The sequence below is a fragment of the Betta splendens genome, chromosome 14 (genome assembly GCF_900634795.4).
Source record: "Betta splendens chromosome 14, fBetSpl5.4, whole genome shotgun sequence".
Lineage (NCBI taxonomy): Eukaryota > Metazoa > Chordata > Actinopteri > Anabantiformes > Osphronemidae > Betta > Betta splendens.
The window spans coordinates 3,048,178-3,067,867 of record NC_040894.2 but is presented as its reverse complement, the minus strand read 5'-3'; the positions used below and the strand labels follow the sequence as shown (position 1 = coordinate 3,067,867).

The following is a 19,690-nucleotide window of genomic DNA, read 5'->3' as shown; positions in this document are numbered from 1 at the left end:
GTGCACGATCAACATCCATGCTTTTTATTTGCTTTCCCCATTATTTTTATTTTCTTTATTATTTCAATAAATCACACAAAAGGACAACTCTCTCTCATCTACTTCTTTACGGAAAATTTCCACCACATTGGAACAATAAACATAACTGGTATTTTTACATATAAATGCCCAGGATTTATCATTATGTCCAAATAAACATTCTTTCCAACATCCTGCTCTGCTGATGTTCTTGTATGTGACTGCTATAAAAACCTCTGTCCCTCTACACTCCACGTTAAACTAGTCTTCATATGGCCTGAAAAGCTTCAAAACGATGTTTTAGTGTTTCTGCATTGGTGTCTTACAATATGGCCAAGGTACTGTAAGGCAGCTCAATACGCCCTAAAGCACAATTGCAAATCCTGTGCTTTAAACGTTTGTTCTCATGGAGTGAAAAGCTACAAAACGATGTTTTAGTGTTTCTGCATTGGTTTCTAACATTACAGCTTATAATAGTCATGTTCTGATGCCAAGCTACTGTAAGACAGCCCAATACACCGTAAACGCACAGTTGCAAGTGCCGTAGTTTAAACTTTTGTTCTTATATTCTGAAAAGGTCTAAAACAATGTTTTAGTGTTTCTGCATTGGTTTCTAACATTACAGCTTATAATAGTCATGTTCTAAAGCCAAGCTTCTGTAAGACAGCTTAATACTCCCTTAAAGCACAGTTGCAAGTGTCGTGGCTTAAACTAGTCTTCTTATGGCCTAAAAAGCTCCAAAACAATGTTTTAGTGATTCTGCATTGGTTTCTAACATTACAGCTTATAATGGTCATGCCGTGGTTGAAACTAGTGTTCTTATGGCCTAAAAAGCTCCAAAACTATGTTTTAGTGTTTCTGCATTGGTTTCTTGCATTATGGCTTATAATGGTCATGTTCTGATGCCAAGCTATTGTAAGACAGCTCAATACACCGTAAAAGCACAGTTGCAAGTGCCGTAGTTTAAACTTCTGTTCTTATAGCCTGAAAAGGTCTAAAACAATGTTTTAGTATTTGTGCATTGGTTTTTAACATTACAGCTTGGGCAAGTAGACTCCATCCCTACCCTCAAACAGCGCTGGTCTAAGATCAGTGACGCGGACTCAAACACGTCAAACAGTAGCTTAGCATAGCTTCGCCCACATCTGACTCTGGATCGGTGCACGAAAATACTGGAGAGAAGCCTGAAGTCGAAGCAATCATGGCCGCCAGCTCCGACTCCCTCCCGTTGGGGGAGATTGAACGGGCTGTAACGGCAGGTGTGCGGGCTGAGGCTCCGCTTCAAACTGCCGTTCTGTCGTAAACACCATTAATGAGGAGTCAAGTAGGTTTAAATAGAATATTTCTGTGGCGCCGGTGGAGAATTAGTTGGCTAACTATACTAGCTAGCCGAAGTTACGTCCAGGCTAAAAACAAAAGTTTCCAGATCAGATGTGGGCAGGGTTTGTGCGCACTGTTTGAGGTGATTGAGTTCGCGTCTCTGATCTGAGACCAGCGCTGTTTGAGGGTAGGGATGGAGTCTACTTGCCCATTCATGAATATTCAGTTTACACTCGGCAAACATTTGACATTTACATTTAACATTTAACATTTACATTTAACATTTAACATTTAACATTTAGCATTTACATTTAACATTTACATTTAACATTTATATTTAACATTTAACATTTACATTTAACATTTACATTTAACATTTAACATTTAACATTTAGCATTTAACATTTACATTTAACATTTACATTTAACATTTAACATTTACATTTAACATTTACATTTAGACTTTTGCACATTTAACTAAATGTGAGAAAACATGTTGTGTCATTTAGTTAAATGTGGGAAAACTAGTTATAGGTGCTCCTTTTACATTTGGCACCCCATACACTATAAGCTTAAACAACGCTCTGTGTCCTATTTCCCTTCTGTGACATTCAGCCACGGCGCCGCTGCTGTGTCTGTGGTGTGGGTCATCACCTGAGTTTAATTTCCTGTCTATGTAATTAGTGGACCCTCCTAGTGTTATTTAAGTTGTGCTGTTCGTGTCATCCTTTGTTGGTTCACGGTTGTAGCTTGGGAGCTACACAAGTTACGTGAGTTAAAGAGAGGAGTTTTGTTGAAATTAAGTTTTGGTTTTCTTTGATGTCCTGTCCTGTTGTTCCCTGTTGTGAGGTTTGTGAGTGTCTGGTGTCTTCATGTTCCATGTTTAGGTCAGTTTTGCCCGTTTTTAGTTTTAGAGCTTATTTAGTTAGCCGTATTAGACCGTGCTGTAGTTTAGTCCCGAGTCGTCTTGAGTGATTGTCTTGTGTTTCCATGTTTTAGGATTTTGCCCGTTTGGAACGGAGTGTATTTTAGTTTGTCGAAGTAGTAGTGTTTAGGTTTCCTGCTTAGGAGTGAGTTTCAGTTCTTGCATGTTTGTGTTGGAACCGAGTCCTGCCTTGCAGTGAATGTATGTGTGTGTTGAATAAACCGTTTTATGTTAATCGTTAATTCTGTGTTTGGGTCCTGCATTTGAGGTCTCTCCTGTTCCCCTGCGACCTGGTTTGCGGATGTGGCCAGGTGCACGTACCGGTTTGTTAGAGAACGAGGGTTTTATTAGCGCCACGGTTTCGCAGCTGTGTGCAAGGTGGCACGTAGGTCGTAGTGCCACCTTGCACACAGCTGTGTTCGTAGCGTTCTTGCCTTCCACTGCAACGCCCTGGAGCCAGTACTTCCTGACCTGCTCATTCAAATCATCCTTCACTTCCTCCCATTTCCCCCAGCTATGCTCAGATGGTGAAAAAAGAGAGAAAACTATGAAAGTCACTAACGTCTTCTTCTTCGCCCACTCCCTCCCCTACTGGGACTCTGTTTATCTTCCCCTCCCATCCAGTCCCTTGCTTTTGCTTCATTTTAACTGCTTTGCAAGCTTCACCTTCAACAAACTATCCATTTATCCATCCATCCGTTTTCTACCACCTATTTTCATGCGGGGTCACGGGTGGTGCTGGAGCCTATCCCAGCTGACTTTGGGTGAGAGGCAGGGTACACCCTGGACAGGTCGCCAGTCCATCGCAGGGCAACACACACACACACACACACACACACACACACACACACACACACACACACACACACACACACACAATTCAGAGTGACCAATCAACCTAATGCATATTTTTGGACCGTGGAAGAAAACCTGATAGAACACATGCGAACATGGGGAGAACATGCAAACTCCACACAAAAAGGCACCCAGCAAACTACTGTCCCTACTGTCCCTGTACCCTTGCGTACTTTATCTCTCAACTTTGTGTATCTGATTTTTCAACGAATTAGAATATTGTTAATATCTTTGATCCATTCATTTTCTTAACAGCTTACTCCCTGGTGCGGGGTCACGGGGGTGCCTATCCCAGCTGGCTACACCCTGGACGGGTCGCAGGGCAGGGCAACACATAGACAGACAACCAGTCACTCACACACTCACACCTACGGGCAATGGAGAGAAGCCAATCAACCTAATGCACGTCTTTGGACTGTGGGAGGAAGCCGGAGAACCCGGAGAGAACCCACGCAAACACGGGGAGAACGTGCAAACTCCACACAGAAAGGCACCAGGGCCGCCTCCGGGAATCGAACCCAGAACCTTCTTGCCGTGAGGCGACAGTGCTACCCACCGCACCACCGTGCGATATCTTTGATGTACATGTTTTATCAAAATGTTGCTTGTACTATATTCCATTGAGAAATAATTAGGTTTATAACTTTATTATAAAAGTTAACCTATGTTTTGAGTGTTCAAATATTTCTCAGAAGGAGTTTCTTTATTTTTTGTTTTGTTTACAAGATAGAAATACCCAGATAATTAATTCCCTATTATTTTATGATACGTTGAACGTATCACGGGAGGGAGAGAGCCGGAAGTAAAGAGCATGAGGAGCGGGAAGAGATCGAAAAAGGACGGAGGATGTCACCGACACGAGTGCGTTTTAAAAGTTGTTAAAAGTCATCTCCAGTAGGCCTGGACGACTGCTTACTGCCCAGTGGAAGTTGGAGAACGACCCTCGCTGTAAGGGAGTGAATTAGACTGAGTTTTCAGGGACGACGGAGAGAATTCAACGCTAACGCTAACGCTAGCGCTAGCATCCTCGTGTCCGAGCAACCTACCTGCGTGCAGAAAGGAAGCAGACGGAGTTGTCGGCGTACATTCACCGCTCGCCCTGCGTGGAGGACGACGGGGCATGGAGTTCTGGGTGGTAAGACTGAATACAATTTATTCAGACTAACAAGAAGGAAATATGTTTAATGGGAATGAGCTCCAACGCGCGCCAACGCAGGTCTGAATGCGACGCTCAGTTCATAGTGAGATTAACTGTTGTGGTTAAAAATATTATCTGTATGTTTGACTGGGTACGTTTATGGTTATATTTACTTAAGGTGTGTATTGTTTTTTGCACTATAAACATTTGGTAAAGCGGTAATCATACTTGACTCTAGACTGTTTGATATACATCAGAATGTCTCTTTTGCCCATTCATTATTTTAATGTTTAACGGACAATAACACCTATTAGTTATTCCCTTTTCATAACGAGCCGGGTGGTAAAAGGGTTACATTTGTCTCTCAGAAATTCCATTAGTTTTACTGGATCCTTCCTTTACTCCACCTCTTCTTCACTTCCCAAACCCCACTGGTTAAAGGTCCATGCACACGCTTTTTTCATGCTCCACATTGCTAAAGAATTAGACTTGATGTCTCAGTAAGGTGTCTGTAACTTTTCATGCCAAAAAGCGCTGTAGATCGCCCACACGGCCCGTCTGAAAATGTGTGTTTTAAGCTCTCGTCCACAACGCTCTATGTTCAGAGTGTGTCGGAAGCTAAACTGATCGTCACACCCGTTTGAGGAAGCGCATAGCCGTGATCCGCCGTGGGAATCAAACGTCACGGTCACTGAATCCATTGTAACAGTGACACTGGCTGACTCGTCTTCGTAGTGAAGTTCAACCTTATGTTTGATCCAAATCTGACTTTAAAGTCGAATAGGAGGCTGTTGAAGTGGTTAAACTCCGACTGGCGCAAGGTACGTCTAACTGGCAGATTCATGTTTAATTTAATTTGATTTATATAATACGTAACTTGATTAGCTGCTAACGCTAATACTAATGGTTGCAAATTAGCTGCCTGAATTAATACAACAGAATATTCATAACTTACTTACTTAAATCTTACCTCAACACGCCTGAACCAGTTACCAAACCTACTGTCATGTATGGTTGAAGATCTAGGACTGGAGCCAGTATGATTGAATGTGTATTCATTACAGAACACATTTAATATACAGTATATCAGACAATTACACATGCATGGAATAAATCAGTATCTCAGAAATTCATAAAAACTTTTGAACATTTTACTATTTACAGATTAATCATATTGTACCTGGGAACTTTGGTTTACAATCATAGTTTTGTTTGTATATATATTGACCTAATATTTTTTTAATTGCTTTTAGTAAGGTGTATGATATATCAAGTGCTAATATATAACTAATAGAAATGTAGTTATTGTTTTTTTCAGTACTATGTCTGTGTGTATCTCAAGTTGTTGCAGGTATCTAGCCTAGAAGTCTTGTCAGCTGGTGCTGGGGACTTCTAGGACGAAGAGTTCAAGTCATCCCACCTTCCCTGGTCTGGATCAGGGCAGTGTTTCCTGAGGGACAAGGCACCTATGTTGGACTTAGACCACCTGTAAAATACCTAAATTATTGTTTTTGTGGCAATACCTCATTAAAAGTTGAAATATTATAAAACATTTGTCTGTTTTCCCTCATTAGGTATTGTCAAAGCCAACTTTATTGTCAACCAATGCACCAGTACTATAATGTTGGATAAGTTACCATCACAGTTCAATTTGCAGACCACAAAATGAACGGGTAGGAGCAAACATGTTTTCAACTTATTTTATAGTGCTGGTTTGTTAAATCTTGGCATGACATTAATGAAATAAACCTCCTTTCTGTCAGGTTGCTCAAATTCTGCTCAGAGGGCCGGGATGTTCACAAGGTCCTCCATATAACAACCTGAATACAGCAGGACTTTATTGAAGATGGTCTCAACCACATTTTCCACATAATCTGCACCATAACACTAGAGTTACAAATTACCCATCAACAGACTAAAATATCAAAATAAGTTGACCAACTGCATACAGAGTAAATACATAGACAATAATATAGATCAGATTATGAATACCACAACTACTGAAATGTGAAATCCAATATCTGTCAAATAAAACTGCATATTGGCCAACAAATGATCATACTGCTGTTAAATGTATAAAAAAACACGTCACGTTTACAGCTACAGTAGCTGACTAGATAAGCAACAACACACATGTTAGATTTAGATAGAACTTGCAATAACCCAAATTCACGGGTCTACTCGGGCTACAACATACACATGACAGGCTCGGTAGTAATTAGAAACACAGCTGACTCTCACAACTTACTTACTAGCCGCTAACGCTGCGCTACCATCGCGCTAGCAGCTATAATGTGAGCGGAGTGAATGACCTCAGTACCATATTTCACACGATTCGAACCGGACAAATGCTGGAGAGGCTTGGACTCATCCAAATTGCGTGTCAGCACCTTGCAACACTGTCTCTCTCTGTCACTGTAGCTGTTAGATTCAACGGTTCTAGCAATTAGCATTCCTTACACAGGAGGAAAGCTACATTATAAACAGAGAAACGTCTGGAGTACATACATCAAATAAGTATCAAGCATGTACTTACGTTTGGGGAAGCAGCAAGCTTTTTCAACCTAAGTGACTTCTTCTTCTTTTGTCTTTTAAATGGCGGGTGGCAACCAACTGAAAGGTGCTTTAGCGCCACCTCCTATGGTAGACTGCGCAGTGAGTGACTTCTTCTTCTTTGCCTGTGACTGGAGTTTCAGGTACATTTAGGGGTCCAGGTTTGTCTGGGGGGGGCGAAGCTGGTTCTGTGATTGGTCAGCGCGAATGCAGACATATCCAGTCCGCAAAATTTGAAACGATGGTTCTTGAACCGGATTGGATAAACTTCAAAAATGTGAAATAAGTAGGGGGCGTGCTTCTAACACACCAGGAGTGTCTTAATGTGACCCAGGGAGTCAAATAAACTTACCAGGATGTCCAAAAAGGGAATTTTGCATATGCATGGACCTTTAAATACTGTACCGCATGCCCTCAGAGTGAACCTACCTCCAGGCAAACCCATTTACTTCATGGGGAATTCCAACCCCTCCTCTTCAAATACGCCGCTGCTGAAAAGTTACTTTTATCACTACACGCACTAAAGCAAATAACATGTTTTGTCAAATTATATTTGACTTATCTCTGATGCTAGAAGACTGCACAGGCTCCGCTGCCCCTGAGCAAACAGTGAGTGGTTTGTCTGCTGGGGAGTCGGTACTGGAGGAGGACAGGGAGGAGCTGGTGTGGTGTAAGCAACCATTACATGGCACCCTGACCCGTCACCACCGCTCTGGAGCGCTGCCTGCAGCGTGAAGCAGAAAAACCCACTGCAGTGTTACATTTGCTTTCGTTGCCGTCGCTCTCAGACCTGCGGGGCTCCAGATGTGGCCAATGCCTCCCTCCTCTGGCATGTAAACTCCACAGAGACTCCTGGGCTTCTTCTGGCTCTGAGGCAATGGTGACAACCACTAAAATCCATGTTGTCATATTTTAATGCTGCTGTTACATTTAGTGTCTGCACTGTTCTGTCGCTGTATTCTCTCTAATCTGTGCGCAATAATGGTGTGGGCCATTGAGGGCGCAAGAGAGGGGCGAATGCACTTGAATGTAGAGTTAAGGAATGACAGTAAAGACCGGACCTGATCCACAGCCTTGTCTCTCAGTATTTGTGTGAGAACGTGTTATAACCCACGTCAAGGTGACAGAGGTACTGTACAAGACAAAAACACATCAACTATGTAGCGACCGAGATGATGCAGCCAGCTGACGCTAGTGGCAGAACAGAATAAGGAACAAAGTAAGTTTAAACTCAGCGGCACTTAATGAAGAGTCTTCATCGTGATGGATAATCAGTGTTTGTTCCCGCTGCTACATCCGGGACACCAGTGTTTCATTCTCATGTTCTCCTGTGTCGCTGTAGTATTTACAAACCACCAGCTGAGCTTTGTATGACTTGCAGGTTAACGTTGTCTTTGTTTAATATTTAATGCTCATATGAAGGAATTAGGGCGCAGCCTTTCTCCTGGTGGCGGTTGGTTTGTTTTTTTCCAGCATTTCGCCAGCGGCTGCGTTAATGTCGATATCGATAAATCCATTTATTTTCGTTGTCGATTATTATTGATTTGTGTATTTGTTGTTGCAGTCCTAGTCTGAAGCATGTCATCCGATTTTAACTTTCAAATTGCTGGCGTCATCAGAGCAGCATGAGGACCCTCATCCATCTTACAAGCACAGGCGCAACATCTGGACACAACCAGATTAGTGAAGGTTTTAGTGATCAAATACATTTTTTTTAAATTCAATAAATTTTATTTATATAGCACCAAATGACAGCAAAATTATCTCAAGGTACTTTACAAGTTAAGGTTTATTACTGTACACAACTAAACCCAACAAATCCCACATACTGTACATTAAGTCTTAAAATGTAATTAATTACAATTTAACAGCAACAGTTAAGAGGAAAAAAAACACATCTTACCAATAAACGTAAAGATTCTACTCACATAGTTTGTAATGACGAGTTTAGTTACGCTTGTATTTTTCTGCGTGAAACAAAACTGAACTAATGAAAAAGAAGGATTACAAGATGAAGCTAAGGTCACGTTTAACCTGCATCTTAAATGACTTTAGTCTATTTGAGTTTACAGATCTCAGCTGTGGCATTATGACCCCAAACATACAGTCCAGCATAGAGAGGCTGAGTGAATGTGGTCTGGACTCTGTGGAGGAGAGTCATGGTTTCAGAGACACTGTAGAAGGACAAAAGACCTGCTCTGTGATCCAGGTACACTCCTATTCTGGAGGATGGAGAACCTGAGACTGGAGTGACAATGTTATTGTAACCATATTCATAACCGGTATTGTTACATATTAATGCCCAGGATTTATCATTAAATCCAAATCCACATTCAGCCCCACGTCCTGCTCTGCTGATGTTCTTGTATGTGACTGCTATAAACACCGTTCCTTTCCCTCTCCACTCCACCTCAAAGTAACAACGTTCAGTTAAACTCTCTTTGCTCAGAACCTGAGGCCACTTGGTGAATCTCTCTGGATGATGAATATAAAACTGTTGTTGACTCTTATATGTGACTTTTCTGTTACCCTCAGATAATAACCAGTTGTTTTCTGTGTTTGGATCCAGTGTGATTTCAGAGGAATACTTGAAGAACCCAGCTCTGCTCTTAGATTCTGCTTTTGGTCCTGACAGCAAAACCTCCACTTCAGTCACTGTCAGTGAGATGTTTGTGCACATCGTCCCCAGAACCTCCTGTATTTGGTCTCTGAGCTCTGACACAGCTGCTGTCACGTCCTCAAAGTATCTCAGAGGACGGGTGTTGGTTCTGGATGAGTGTGTGGATCCACTCAGTGCTGGCAGTGACGGGTAGATGTGTAGAAACTGGATGTGATCCTCTGTGTGTGAGAGCTGCTCCAGCTCAGCGTCTCTCCTCTTCAGCTCAGTGATCTCCTGCTTCAGCTTCTCCTGAACCTCTTTGACTCGACCCACTTCAGTTTCCTGCTGGGATCTGATCTGCTGCTTCAGCTCAGACCTTCTTTTCTCCATCAGACGGATGAGCTCAGTGAAGATCTTCTCACTGTTCTCCACTGTTTGATCAGCAGAGCGACTGATGGCCTCCACCTCCTGTTGAAGCACCTTCACCTCTTTGTCTCTGTCCTGGATTCTCTGCTGGATTTCCTGTCGACTCCCTTCGAGCTCTCTCTGCCTCTCAGTCCTCTCTGCTACAGCTGAGACTGTGCCGTAGCCTCTATGTTCATCCATAGGGCAGAGATGACAGATACACTGTTGATGAGTACGACAGAAAAGCTCCTTCACTCTGTGGTGACGAGAGCAGATGTTCTCCTGCAGCTTCTGGGAGGGCTCCACCAACTTGTGTTGCTCAAAGGCAGAGGAATTATAATGAGGCTGGACGTGAGTCTCACAGTAAGAGACCAGACACATCAGACAGGACTTGGCAGCTTTCAGTTTCCTCCCAGTGCAGACATCACAGGCCACATCTCCAGGTCCAGCATAGCAGTGATCAGCAGCAGCAGCTTGGAGTCCAGTCTTCTTCAGCTGCTCCACTAACTCTGCTAACATGGTGTTTTTCACCAGGACAGGCCTCGGTGTGAAGCTCTGTCTGCACTGAGGGCAGCTGTAGAGTCTCTTACCGTCTTCTTCATCCCACGATTTTTTAATACAGTTCATGCAGTAGCTGTGTCCACAGGGAATAGTCACTGGATCGTTCAGTAGATCCAGACAGATGGAACAAGAGAAGGTTTTTTGGTTTAACTGAACTCTTGTCTGAGCCATTTTACTCTCTCGCAGCGAATGAGTCTCAGATCAATTTCACTTTCTTTTAGCTAAAAGCATTTGAGCTGCTATAAAACCTGTTTGTGCAGTGGGTGGAGGCCAGTGTTCATTCTAGTCTAAACGCTTGCGCAATCATACACTTTTCCATTTTTGTCTTCACACAGCAAATCTATGCAGCGCATAAAATAAAATCCAAGCTGAACTGTAAATAACATAAACATAGTTTATTTTGTACCACTTTGCAATGCAACTCTGAGCTACAGGTGACAACAAGCGGTAATTACAGTAACAAAGTAGACAGATGTAGTCACTGTCACCTGGTGAGTGACGTTAGCGCCTCTCTGATTGGGAAGGGAGGTGATAAGAAGCTTGCAGGTGTTATACTGATACCAATACTACCATACTGATGGTTCTCGAAGGAAAGGACGCTGGTTTCGGTCGGAACGTGAGTGGGAGCTGCACAGGGTGAGGGATTTGTGGATTTGAGCGCTAGCAGTGTTATGGTTTTAGCAAACTGAAGTCTTGTTGTTTTTATGTTGTAATGTCGCTGGAGCTTGTGGGGCAGCCACGCAGTCAGTGGGGTGGTGTCCAGAGGGAGACGCGCAACGATCGTGTATACGGTAATTGACAGGGAAGGTACTTCTAATTAGAGGGGTTTTAAAGTAAAATATTAAAATTGGAAAACTTATTAAGGTTTGAATTAAATGTTGAGTTTTCGTTATTGTGTGTTGCAGGGATTGCTGTTGCGGCATATCGCTGTTTCCTGCTGTCTGTTTGGGTTTTTTTAAGTTTTTTTTTTTTCTTTGGTTAGTCCACTCAGCCTTGCATGGCCTGTTGTCATATGCTGGAGCATGTTCTGTAAGGGTGGACTAACCACGTTTTTCTTTGTATAATTAGTTTTTTGTTTTTTTGTGTCGTTTAGCATTAGCCATTTTCCTAGCCGTCCCTTGTGGGTATCCGTAGCCTGGCCCGTTGATCGTGCTAAAAGGCCGATCGGGGGGTTTATTTAATCACGTGTGAATTGTATTGCGGTGCCTTAACCCTCAGCATGACAGTGTGTGCCGTGTTCCACTAAGGGCTTTTTGTAAACCCTTCAGTACAGGGAGCAGCGGTTCCGGGTACTATCAGTAATAGTAATATGAACAACTACAGCTCCATGAAACTGGAGCTGGTGGCTCTGAAATGGGCTGTAACTGAAAATTTAGAGAAATACCTGTTAGGCCATCGCTGTACAGTATTCACAGACAACAATCCGTTAAGTCACCTGGCGATAGCGAAACTAGGGGCTACAGAGCAGAGATGGGTCTCAGAGCTGGCTGCCTTTGATCTATCAAAAAGGTATCGCCCGGGCTCCCAAAACATCAACGCAGATGCTTTGTCGCGTCAGCATGAGAACCTAAGACATGCAGAGGCTCCCGAGTTAGATCTACAGGGTGAGAGAATTCCCATTGTGCAGACAGAAATTAGTGTGTTGACAGGGTGTTCACAATTGTAAAGATTGTGAAAGGTGTTTTCTTTCCAAAGCTATTCAGCCAAAGGTTAAAACATTTATGGGGAGTATTAAAGCATCGTGGCCCTATGAAATTCTAGCCATAGATTTTACGGTGTTGGAGCGTTCGACAGATGGTAGAAAAAACACATTAGTAATGACCAAAGTGTTTTCCAAGTATACACAGGCTGTCCCGACTAAGGACAAGCAGGCCAGTACAGTGCCGGAGGTACTGGTGAAGCATTGGTTTCAATCATTTGGACCCCCGAGTCGAATTCATTCAGATCAAGGTCGAAACTTCGAGAGTGCACTGATCAATCAACTGTGTAAAATCTATAAGGTTGAAAAGAGTCGTACTACCCCATATCACCCACAAGGGAATGGTCAGTGTGAGCAATTTAACCGCAAACTTCATGATTTGTTACGGGCCTTTCCCCAGAGCAGACACGGCGGCGGCCTTACCACCTATCACTGAATATGTAACAAACCCAATAAACACTTCTTGAGGCAGTTCCACACCATCAAACTCCACTACCGGTCTCCACTCCTTTCACTTCTCTTGTCAGTCTTCTAGTACAAACTACATTTTTCTAATTACGTTGTAAATGGCCTACCAATACTTCCATACTGACCCCTACCGGGACTCCGTTCATAACCCCTTTACATCCACTCCTTTGCTTCTCCCCCACTTTAACCACCTTTACAACCTTCACCTTCAACAAACTACCGTCACTTAATACCCTCGCATACTTTATGTCTCCAACCTTGTCTCAGAAATTACTTTAGTTTTACTGGGTCCTTCATCTTTACTCCACCTCTTCTTCACTTCCCAAACCCCACTGCTTAAATACTGTACCTCACTCCCTCAGAGTGAACCTACCTTCAGGCAAACCCATTTACTTCATGGGGAATTCCAACCCCACCTATCCAAACAAACCGCTGCTGAAAGGTACTTTTATCACTAAACACACTAAAGCAGATAATTTTTTTTTTTCAAATTATATTTGACTTTCTCAACCATACTGACCAATTTACGACATAGAGTAAAAGGATGCGCAGGTCCATCGGTTGGTTTACTAGTCAAAGGGAGAATTACACCATCTGCTGCATAATGTCTCCTGTGGCCCAGGAGGAGCTTTGTTGTGTGTGACTGCGAAGACCAGCAGAGACCATGACCCACTATAGGAGACTGTCCCGTACATTCTACAGGGACAGAGTAACGCAGAGTAAACGTCCCCACAAACCACTAAATAACGTCAACGCTATTTATTGGCTCAGAACCAAATGAAAATTTTCAAAAGGCTTCACCATCAAAGTGATGTAAAGGGGAATAAATATTAATGACTAAACCAATACTTGGTTCAAAGGGTTGGAAGCAGAGTAAGTAAAAAGAGACCAAGGGTCTCTGATGATAGAAGACGGCACAGGCTCCGCTGCCCCTGAGCAAACAGTGAGTGGTTTGTCTGCTGGGGAGTCACTACTGGAGTAGGACAGGGAGGCGCTGGTGTTGTGTAAGCCACCATTACAAAAAAAAAACATTTTCTGAGCCAGAACATAAAATTCTTCAGGACCAGGATTTCAGGAAACCTGCACCTAAATGGTGTGGGTTTGGTCTAAGCCTCCTTGTATTTAGTGTCTGTCGTTTTAATCATTTCTATTTAGCACAACTTTGGCGAAGGCCAGTACAGAAGGTCTGTTCAGCCATTCATCCTTAAAGAAAATGGATGTAATTGAACTAAATGGAGGTCAGTAAAGTGACTCTATTTGTTGCAGTAATATCTGGATGTGTTAGCAGGTGGACTGACCTGAATCACCATACAGAAACCACTTCCTGCTAAAACCCTGTTTGTGCAGTGGGCGGGGCCAGTCTTCATTCTAGGCCACAATCGTGCCTTTTTTGTCCACGCAGCAAATCTATGCTGCGAGCTTCCTGTTGTCGTTGCTGCCAACTATCCACCTACTACAGCACGTCTGTGATTTGAACGGTCCATGATTTAAAGCGTCTGCTTCCTCGGTCCCTGTGATGCAGCTGCTACTTTAAGAAGCAACCGGGGACTATTGTAAAGAAACGCTTTGCTGCCATTTAATGAAGGCTGATATTACACACGCTTCGAATTGAAACGCTCACTCACTGGTTGCATGACTTGCTTTGAGTCGATGCGTTCACCGTCTGACCGGTTTCACAACACAAGTGTTTCACTGTTGTATCGGCTGATGGAGAAGAATTGTTTATTGATTTCAAAAGTGCTTTTAATCGGCGCATTTTGTTCCAATTACTTGAACAATTGAAATAAATACAAAGAAAATGATCGACCTGGGACGAAGAGGAACCAACCACTTAAACAAAAGTGGATGTTTACGTTGTGATTATATATATTGATGCAGGTCCTAACAACTATAGTCTACTGATACAATTCTGTTAAAAACAACAACAACAGAGTCCCAGGTTTTACTAAACCACATTTACACCTGATGCTGCTGGTGCTGTTGCTGATGACGACAGAGGATGCGTTCGAAAAAAAGGAACGTAGGAAGAGAACGAATGGAAAAAATCCTTTTTTCTTGTGGTAAAGTTTTGTTTTCCTGTCCTCATATTTGTAAAGTACCAAAAATAGACGACGCGGCTTCATTCAGGTCTTTCACACTCCCACATCTCACTTGCGTCATCGCTGCCCGTGTCTCTGTTACATCATCGGACTTCGTGTCGCTCGCACGTTTGGAGCCTTTTTAAAACAGCCTCTTTTCCCAAAATCAATGCAATCCGGCCCCATTTGTGCAACAACGCAGCGCTTGATGTAACTGCCCGAGGTGCACAGTTACTCCTCCAGTGGAAATTATGTCAATTAATGCACAGATGACAGAAATGCAATTTCACTTCAAGTGAAAACGGCCGCCAGTCGCAAGCACGTGCACAGTAGCAGAGAGAACACACGTGTGTGTGTGTACACAAGCTCAACCCTCACCTTCTCATCTATTGATTGCTGCACACTGGAAAACCCTGGTGAAGCTTCCTCAGCATTATTTCTGAGTTTATGTGAAAGAAATTTCCCAGAATCTACATTTTAGATAACCAGTCCTGTATCGACTGCACATACTCAGCCCTGGAGCTGTTTCAGGCCAGACGTGTTTCACGCCTTCATGTACAGTAAACAAGACTAATGGAGCAACTTGGACAGTTAGGCAGCAGGGTGGACAAAAAAATAGACTCTGGCTTCAGGCTGAAATATGGAAGTAAGAAATCACAGGAATCAAACCCAGTTAATGAGTTCAGGACCACACAGATATCAGTTGTTTTGTGGCAAGGCAGGGTTTCACCTGTTACGGCGGTTGCACGGGTGCAGCACACGCTTCTGTGGTATCAGGTGTTTGAATAAATCGATTGATGTGGGAGAGAACACACTTTCCAGCAGAAGCACTTAGATTTCAGTGAAGCCATTCTCTGAACAATCTGAACTTTGCCCATCACATAAATGATCCTGAATCATTCAGCTGGTTCATTTGAAGCCTCGTAATAACAATCATGTTTCAAAGAAATATAATCGATAATGTTGAGGCATGTTCATATCTCTTGTGGAGGTGGAAACGCTGTATGAGACAAACGAACCCAGTTGCACATATGACATCCTCTAGCGTCTGATTCATAAATCCAACGCACCCTGGTGCAGCGGGGCGGGGATTGAACCTCACCTGTGCGCTCTTTGTCGGCCGGCTGTCACAGGTTGTTGGAGGATTCATGTTCAACGGGCTGCAGTGAGTAAATGAGTTTGGTTCCTATTGGACTCTTTACTGGTGAATATTACTGGGTTCCTCTGGCTCCGCTCATGGTCTACAGTCAAACCCAGCTTTATATCATGGAGCAAATCTACCTTATTAGCTCCAACATGTAAGACACCGTCCCGGTGATGTAAAACACAATCTCACTGCAGTTATTACGGGATCTTTCCACAGCAGCCATGTGGAAAATTGGACCATGAGCTCAGGCACTAAGCTAGCAGCCAGATTTTAAATCCTTCCAGCAGTTAATCAGATGTTGTGACCTCTTCCAAACCCTTCATCTAATGAGGACTCCAGTTCATCTTATAATATTCTTTTAGGTCCATTTTGATGAAGTTTTTTTGGGGGGTGACTACATTGTGGTTGGTTTCTATAAACCCACAGAGTCAAGTGTAACGTGGCTGATACCAACTGATATAAAGGTCGACATATTTGTATCCACCAGATAGAAACTCCAATAAATTAAACCAAGAGATTCAGAGCTCATTCAACCAAATTAGAAAACAGATCACATTAGTAAAAAGTAATTAAGCGTCCTGTAATTAAAATGAAGACAAATGGGCTGTCAGCTCCACTTTGATTCAACATCTGGCTGTATTTAACCTCACATTGCTCCAAACTAATGTCAAATCTTCAAGGCCATGGTACATTTGCTTAATAACATTGTCTGGATGGCTGTGTTTGAAGTGACCCCGCTTGTTTCTCCCTGACTCGTATTTCCATGATCGAGCTTCGTTGTCTCGGTCTAGACTTGACGGCACTTGCTGCAACCTCTTACTTTCTAACTCGCTTTGCTGCAATTTGCCACTGAGTGATTGGAAAAATCAAATTAGCCTAAGTGTCTGTGGCGGATGTGGCAGCTACAGATGGAAAAATACAGATTAGCTCAACTTGAGCTGCCTGTGTACATGGTGCTGATTGTGGAAGTTGTTACAGACGAGTTTAATGACCTGAAACGTGTTAGATAAAGCTGCATCAATCTTTATTGTTAAGCATCTTTGCAAAATAAGTCAGAATAGAAATGTTGAGAACCAAGCACTGGGTTTTGAGTTGTCTTACTTTGATATTAGGCTGTGTTTTGGTTCAAGAAGTTGGGGGAAGAAGAAAGGATTTGAGGAAAATAAAGACTGGGATAGAGAGAGGAGCCTGTGCTAAGTACAAGAAATATAGAAGAAATGTATTAAGTTTGTTTTCATTGTATAGATTTCCTGAGGAGCTGAGATGCTTTTATTATGTCCCTTATTTTGAAAGCCTACATATGGAGAAGCTGAGTTGGGCCTCGCTCCCTGTGGAGCTATTTAGTTGAGCTGTGAGCTTTTCTGCCTCCGGACCAGTGTGAGAGAAACAAATGGTATCAACAGCTTTTTTCCCTTCAGATGGTGATGAATTCCCTGCACTCTGATTAGGCCAGGCTGTTGTGACCGGTCACCGCTCTCAAGACAATAGGTTCTAATGGGTTTGCTAAATGGCCAGAACCCGTCCTGTGGGAGAGAAGAATCATATAACAAACAACTGCACAGAGGAGAACGAGTGAGGGAGTGGTTTTCTGCAATAAGCGGCTGAAATGGACGGGGAATAGTTAAAGAGCCTGACCTGGCGGGGAACCAGAGGGTAAGTGGCTGTCGGCTTTGTTTATTTCTAATTATTCATGTGCGTGGGCATATGTGCCTGTTTGTTTACCTGTTGAATTTGGCATCCAGCAGTCAAAATTAAACAGCTCACCTGAGGATTACGTCCCCGGACCGGAGCTTCCTGAGCCAGTAGCCGCCAGGTCTGTACCGCTTTACCACTGGACATTAATTGTGACACTGATTGAAGGTGAGTTGCATCCACACCTGACGCCAGATGGACAGAACCTCAGACTGACCATCAGCAGAACTAACGAGATGTGGAGGTCTGAAGAAACTGCTTCACATGATGCTCATCACGTGAATAATTACATGAACATGTGAGTTGTACACGAGTGATGATGGCCCCTCTTTTGTTCGTTCTCCTGATCTCTCACTCTTTTCCTCTCTCTCTCTTCACTCGCCCACACCTGGTTCTCAGGGACCAGTTCTTCCCAGATTGTGCTCGTCAGGTTGTTCATTGTAGTTCCTCTCTGCATGTGTTCAGGTTGGGCTGTGGTTGCTGTGATTTTGTCTCTTCTTTGACTTGCATCTGAATAACTGCTGTATCTCTAGTTAGGAATTGTTGTTGGTTTAACACAAGCTGAAGAAGTGAGACCCGGCCTCTGTTTGTCCTGTTTCAGAGGAAGAGCGTGCTCCGTGCTTGGGGCCGCGCCTGAGGGGAGTCTCGTCAGTCACCCAGAACCTGGGCCACCTCCCGACAAGGTCGCAGAGGTGTCCCACCCCGAGATTAAAGCGGCTCCATTCATCCAGTGAGGGCCCCCTCCAGGCAGCCATTATCAGAGCGGATCGCTGTGCCAAAAAGCTCAAATGGATGCGTGGAGCACAGGCTGTGACCTTCCCACAGACCGCTGCCATTTTCAAGCCTCTCAGTCTCACAGGATGGCTCGCTGCTCGAAGTATTGCTCCTTATCGTTGGGAGTAAAAGGAACGTTTTACTTATTTGTCTGGTCATCGCTGTAGTGTTTTTTACACTTTTTTGTTTTTTACACTGTTTCCAGTGTTTGTGCTGGCGTTGGCTTCGGCGCAGGCAGGCAGTCTGGTTAAGGTCTCAGTCCAAAGATCTCACACAAACACAGCTGTCAGAATTGGCTCATGTCCCTTATTAGCGCCTGCTAGTGTGCACATATTTGCTTGTGTGGGTTCTGTCAGAACGCTGGGTCTCTGTGGGAGGGCAGACTGGCACCGGGACCTCCAAGCACTTAAGTTTTTTATCCATCCATCAATGAGGATTTTTGTTTGTACCTTAAAAAAAGCATCAAGTCTCTTCTGTGTGGACGATGTTTGAGATACATGACCGTCACTTGCTGCCACTGAGGTTCCGGCTCTGCTTTCTGCTGTGAATGTTCCCTGAATGCATCACCAGGGAGGCAGCTGATTTGTAATGAAGCCATGCGGCAGTATGTGACGGATGAATGTGATGGTTCGACGTCGTCCGCCTTCTATTTTCAGGAGCTGGGTCTGAATGTGATTGGATGCTGGGCCGAGGAGTAGAGCGTCCAGCGTTCCACCGCTGATTACGGTCAGTCAATCAGCAGATGGAGGAGTTCAGATGAAGGCGGACTCAAGGAATGCCGGGTGAACTGCTATCTCGCAGCTTCTGATTGCAGAACACACCTTATCAAGGTAATAGGCTATTAGGGTGGGGATAATTAAAGGCCGGGCAGAGCGGCGGGGGGTGGGGTGGGGAGCGCTGGCTCCGAGGACCTGCACATCGAGGACGCAGCAAAACGGAAGAATGTTTCGCTTCTACTCTGCAGACGTATGATCTAATCAAGCTGTGCAAACACTTGAGACAGACACCGCCTGTGCCGCTCACACACTGAGCACCGGGTTTCATCAACCAGCGACTCGCTGCCCGACGCGTCTGCAGTTTTCCCTGTGCACAGCAGATGGAAGCAGAGCCACACGGAACTTTGGAAATGATGCACATAAAAGTTGGGTGTGAGTTTCTCCAGAAGGTGAGAAGCGTAGCGCCCCCCCCCCAGCAGGCAGACAGGGTGTTTTGAACTCTCTTCAGTCAGGTTCCTCTGAAGGTGGAACTGGGCTCCTTGCAGCAGGGAATGCGATAGCTTTATTTCACGGTGACAGATGTCTTGATTTCCACTCACCCCTGCGCCCTCAAACGGCGGCGGAGACAAGGCGGCGACAGGAGGGCGTCGGCGCTGACGACGTGGAGATCAGATTAAATGGAGTCGCCGGAAGCCCGGATGCTTTAGTGGCACCATTAAAGCAGATGTTTGACCCAGAGGTT

The 19,690-nt window shown here is 43.9% G+C and overlaps 1 protein-coding gene and 1 long non-coding RNA gene across 2 annotated transcripts; one reads left to right on the top strand and one right to left on the bottom strand.

Annotated features, from left to right (window-relative positions):
• The first annotated feature begins 3,772 nt into the window (after positions 1-3,772).
• Positions 3,773-19,092, top strand: LOC121202743 (uncharacterized). Its single transcript, XR_005898617.2, has 4 exons — positions 3,773-4,253; positions 17,185-17,419; positions 17,509-17,756; positions 18,060-19,092. It is a non-coding gene; the product is annotated as an uncharacterized LOC121202743 (long non-coding RNA).
• On the bottom strand, positions 8,581-10,777 carry LOC114869710 (tripartite motif-containing protein 16-like). Its single transcript, XM_029174141.3, has one exon. The coding sequence runs from the start codon at positions 10,543-10,545 to the stop codon at positions 8,866-8,868; it is 1,680 nt and encodes a 559-aa protein (XP_029029974.1). The 5' UTR covers positions 10,546-10,777; the 3' UTR covers positions 8,581-8,865.
• Positions 19,093-19,690: the final 598 nt, after the last annotated feature.

Coding starts and splice junctions, on each gene's coding strand:
- LOC114869710 (XM_029174141.3), bottom strand. CDS start 10,545: ATGGCTCAGACAAGAGTTCAGTTAAACCAAAAAACCTTCTCTTGTTCC.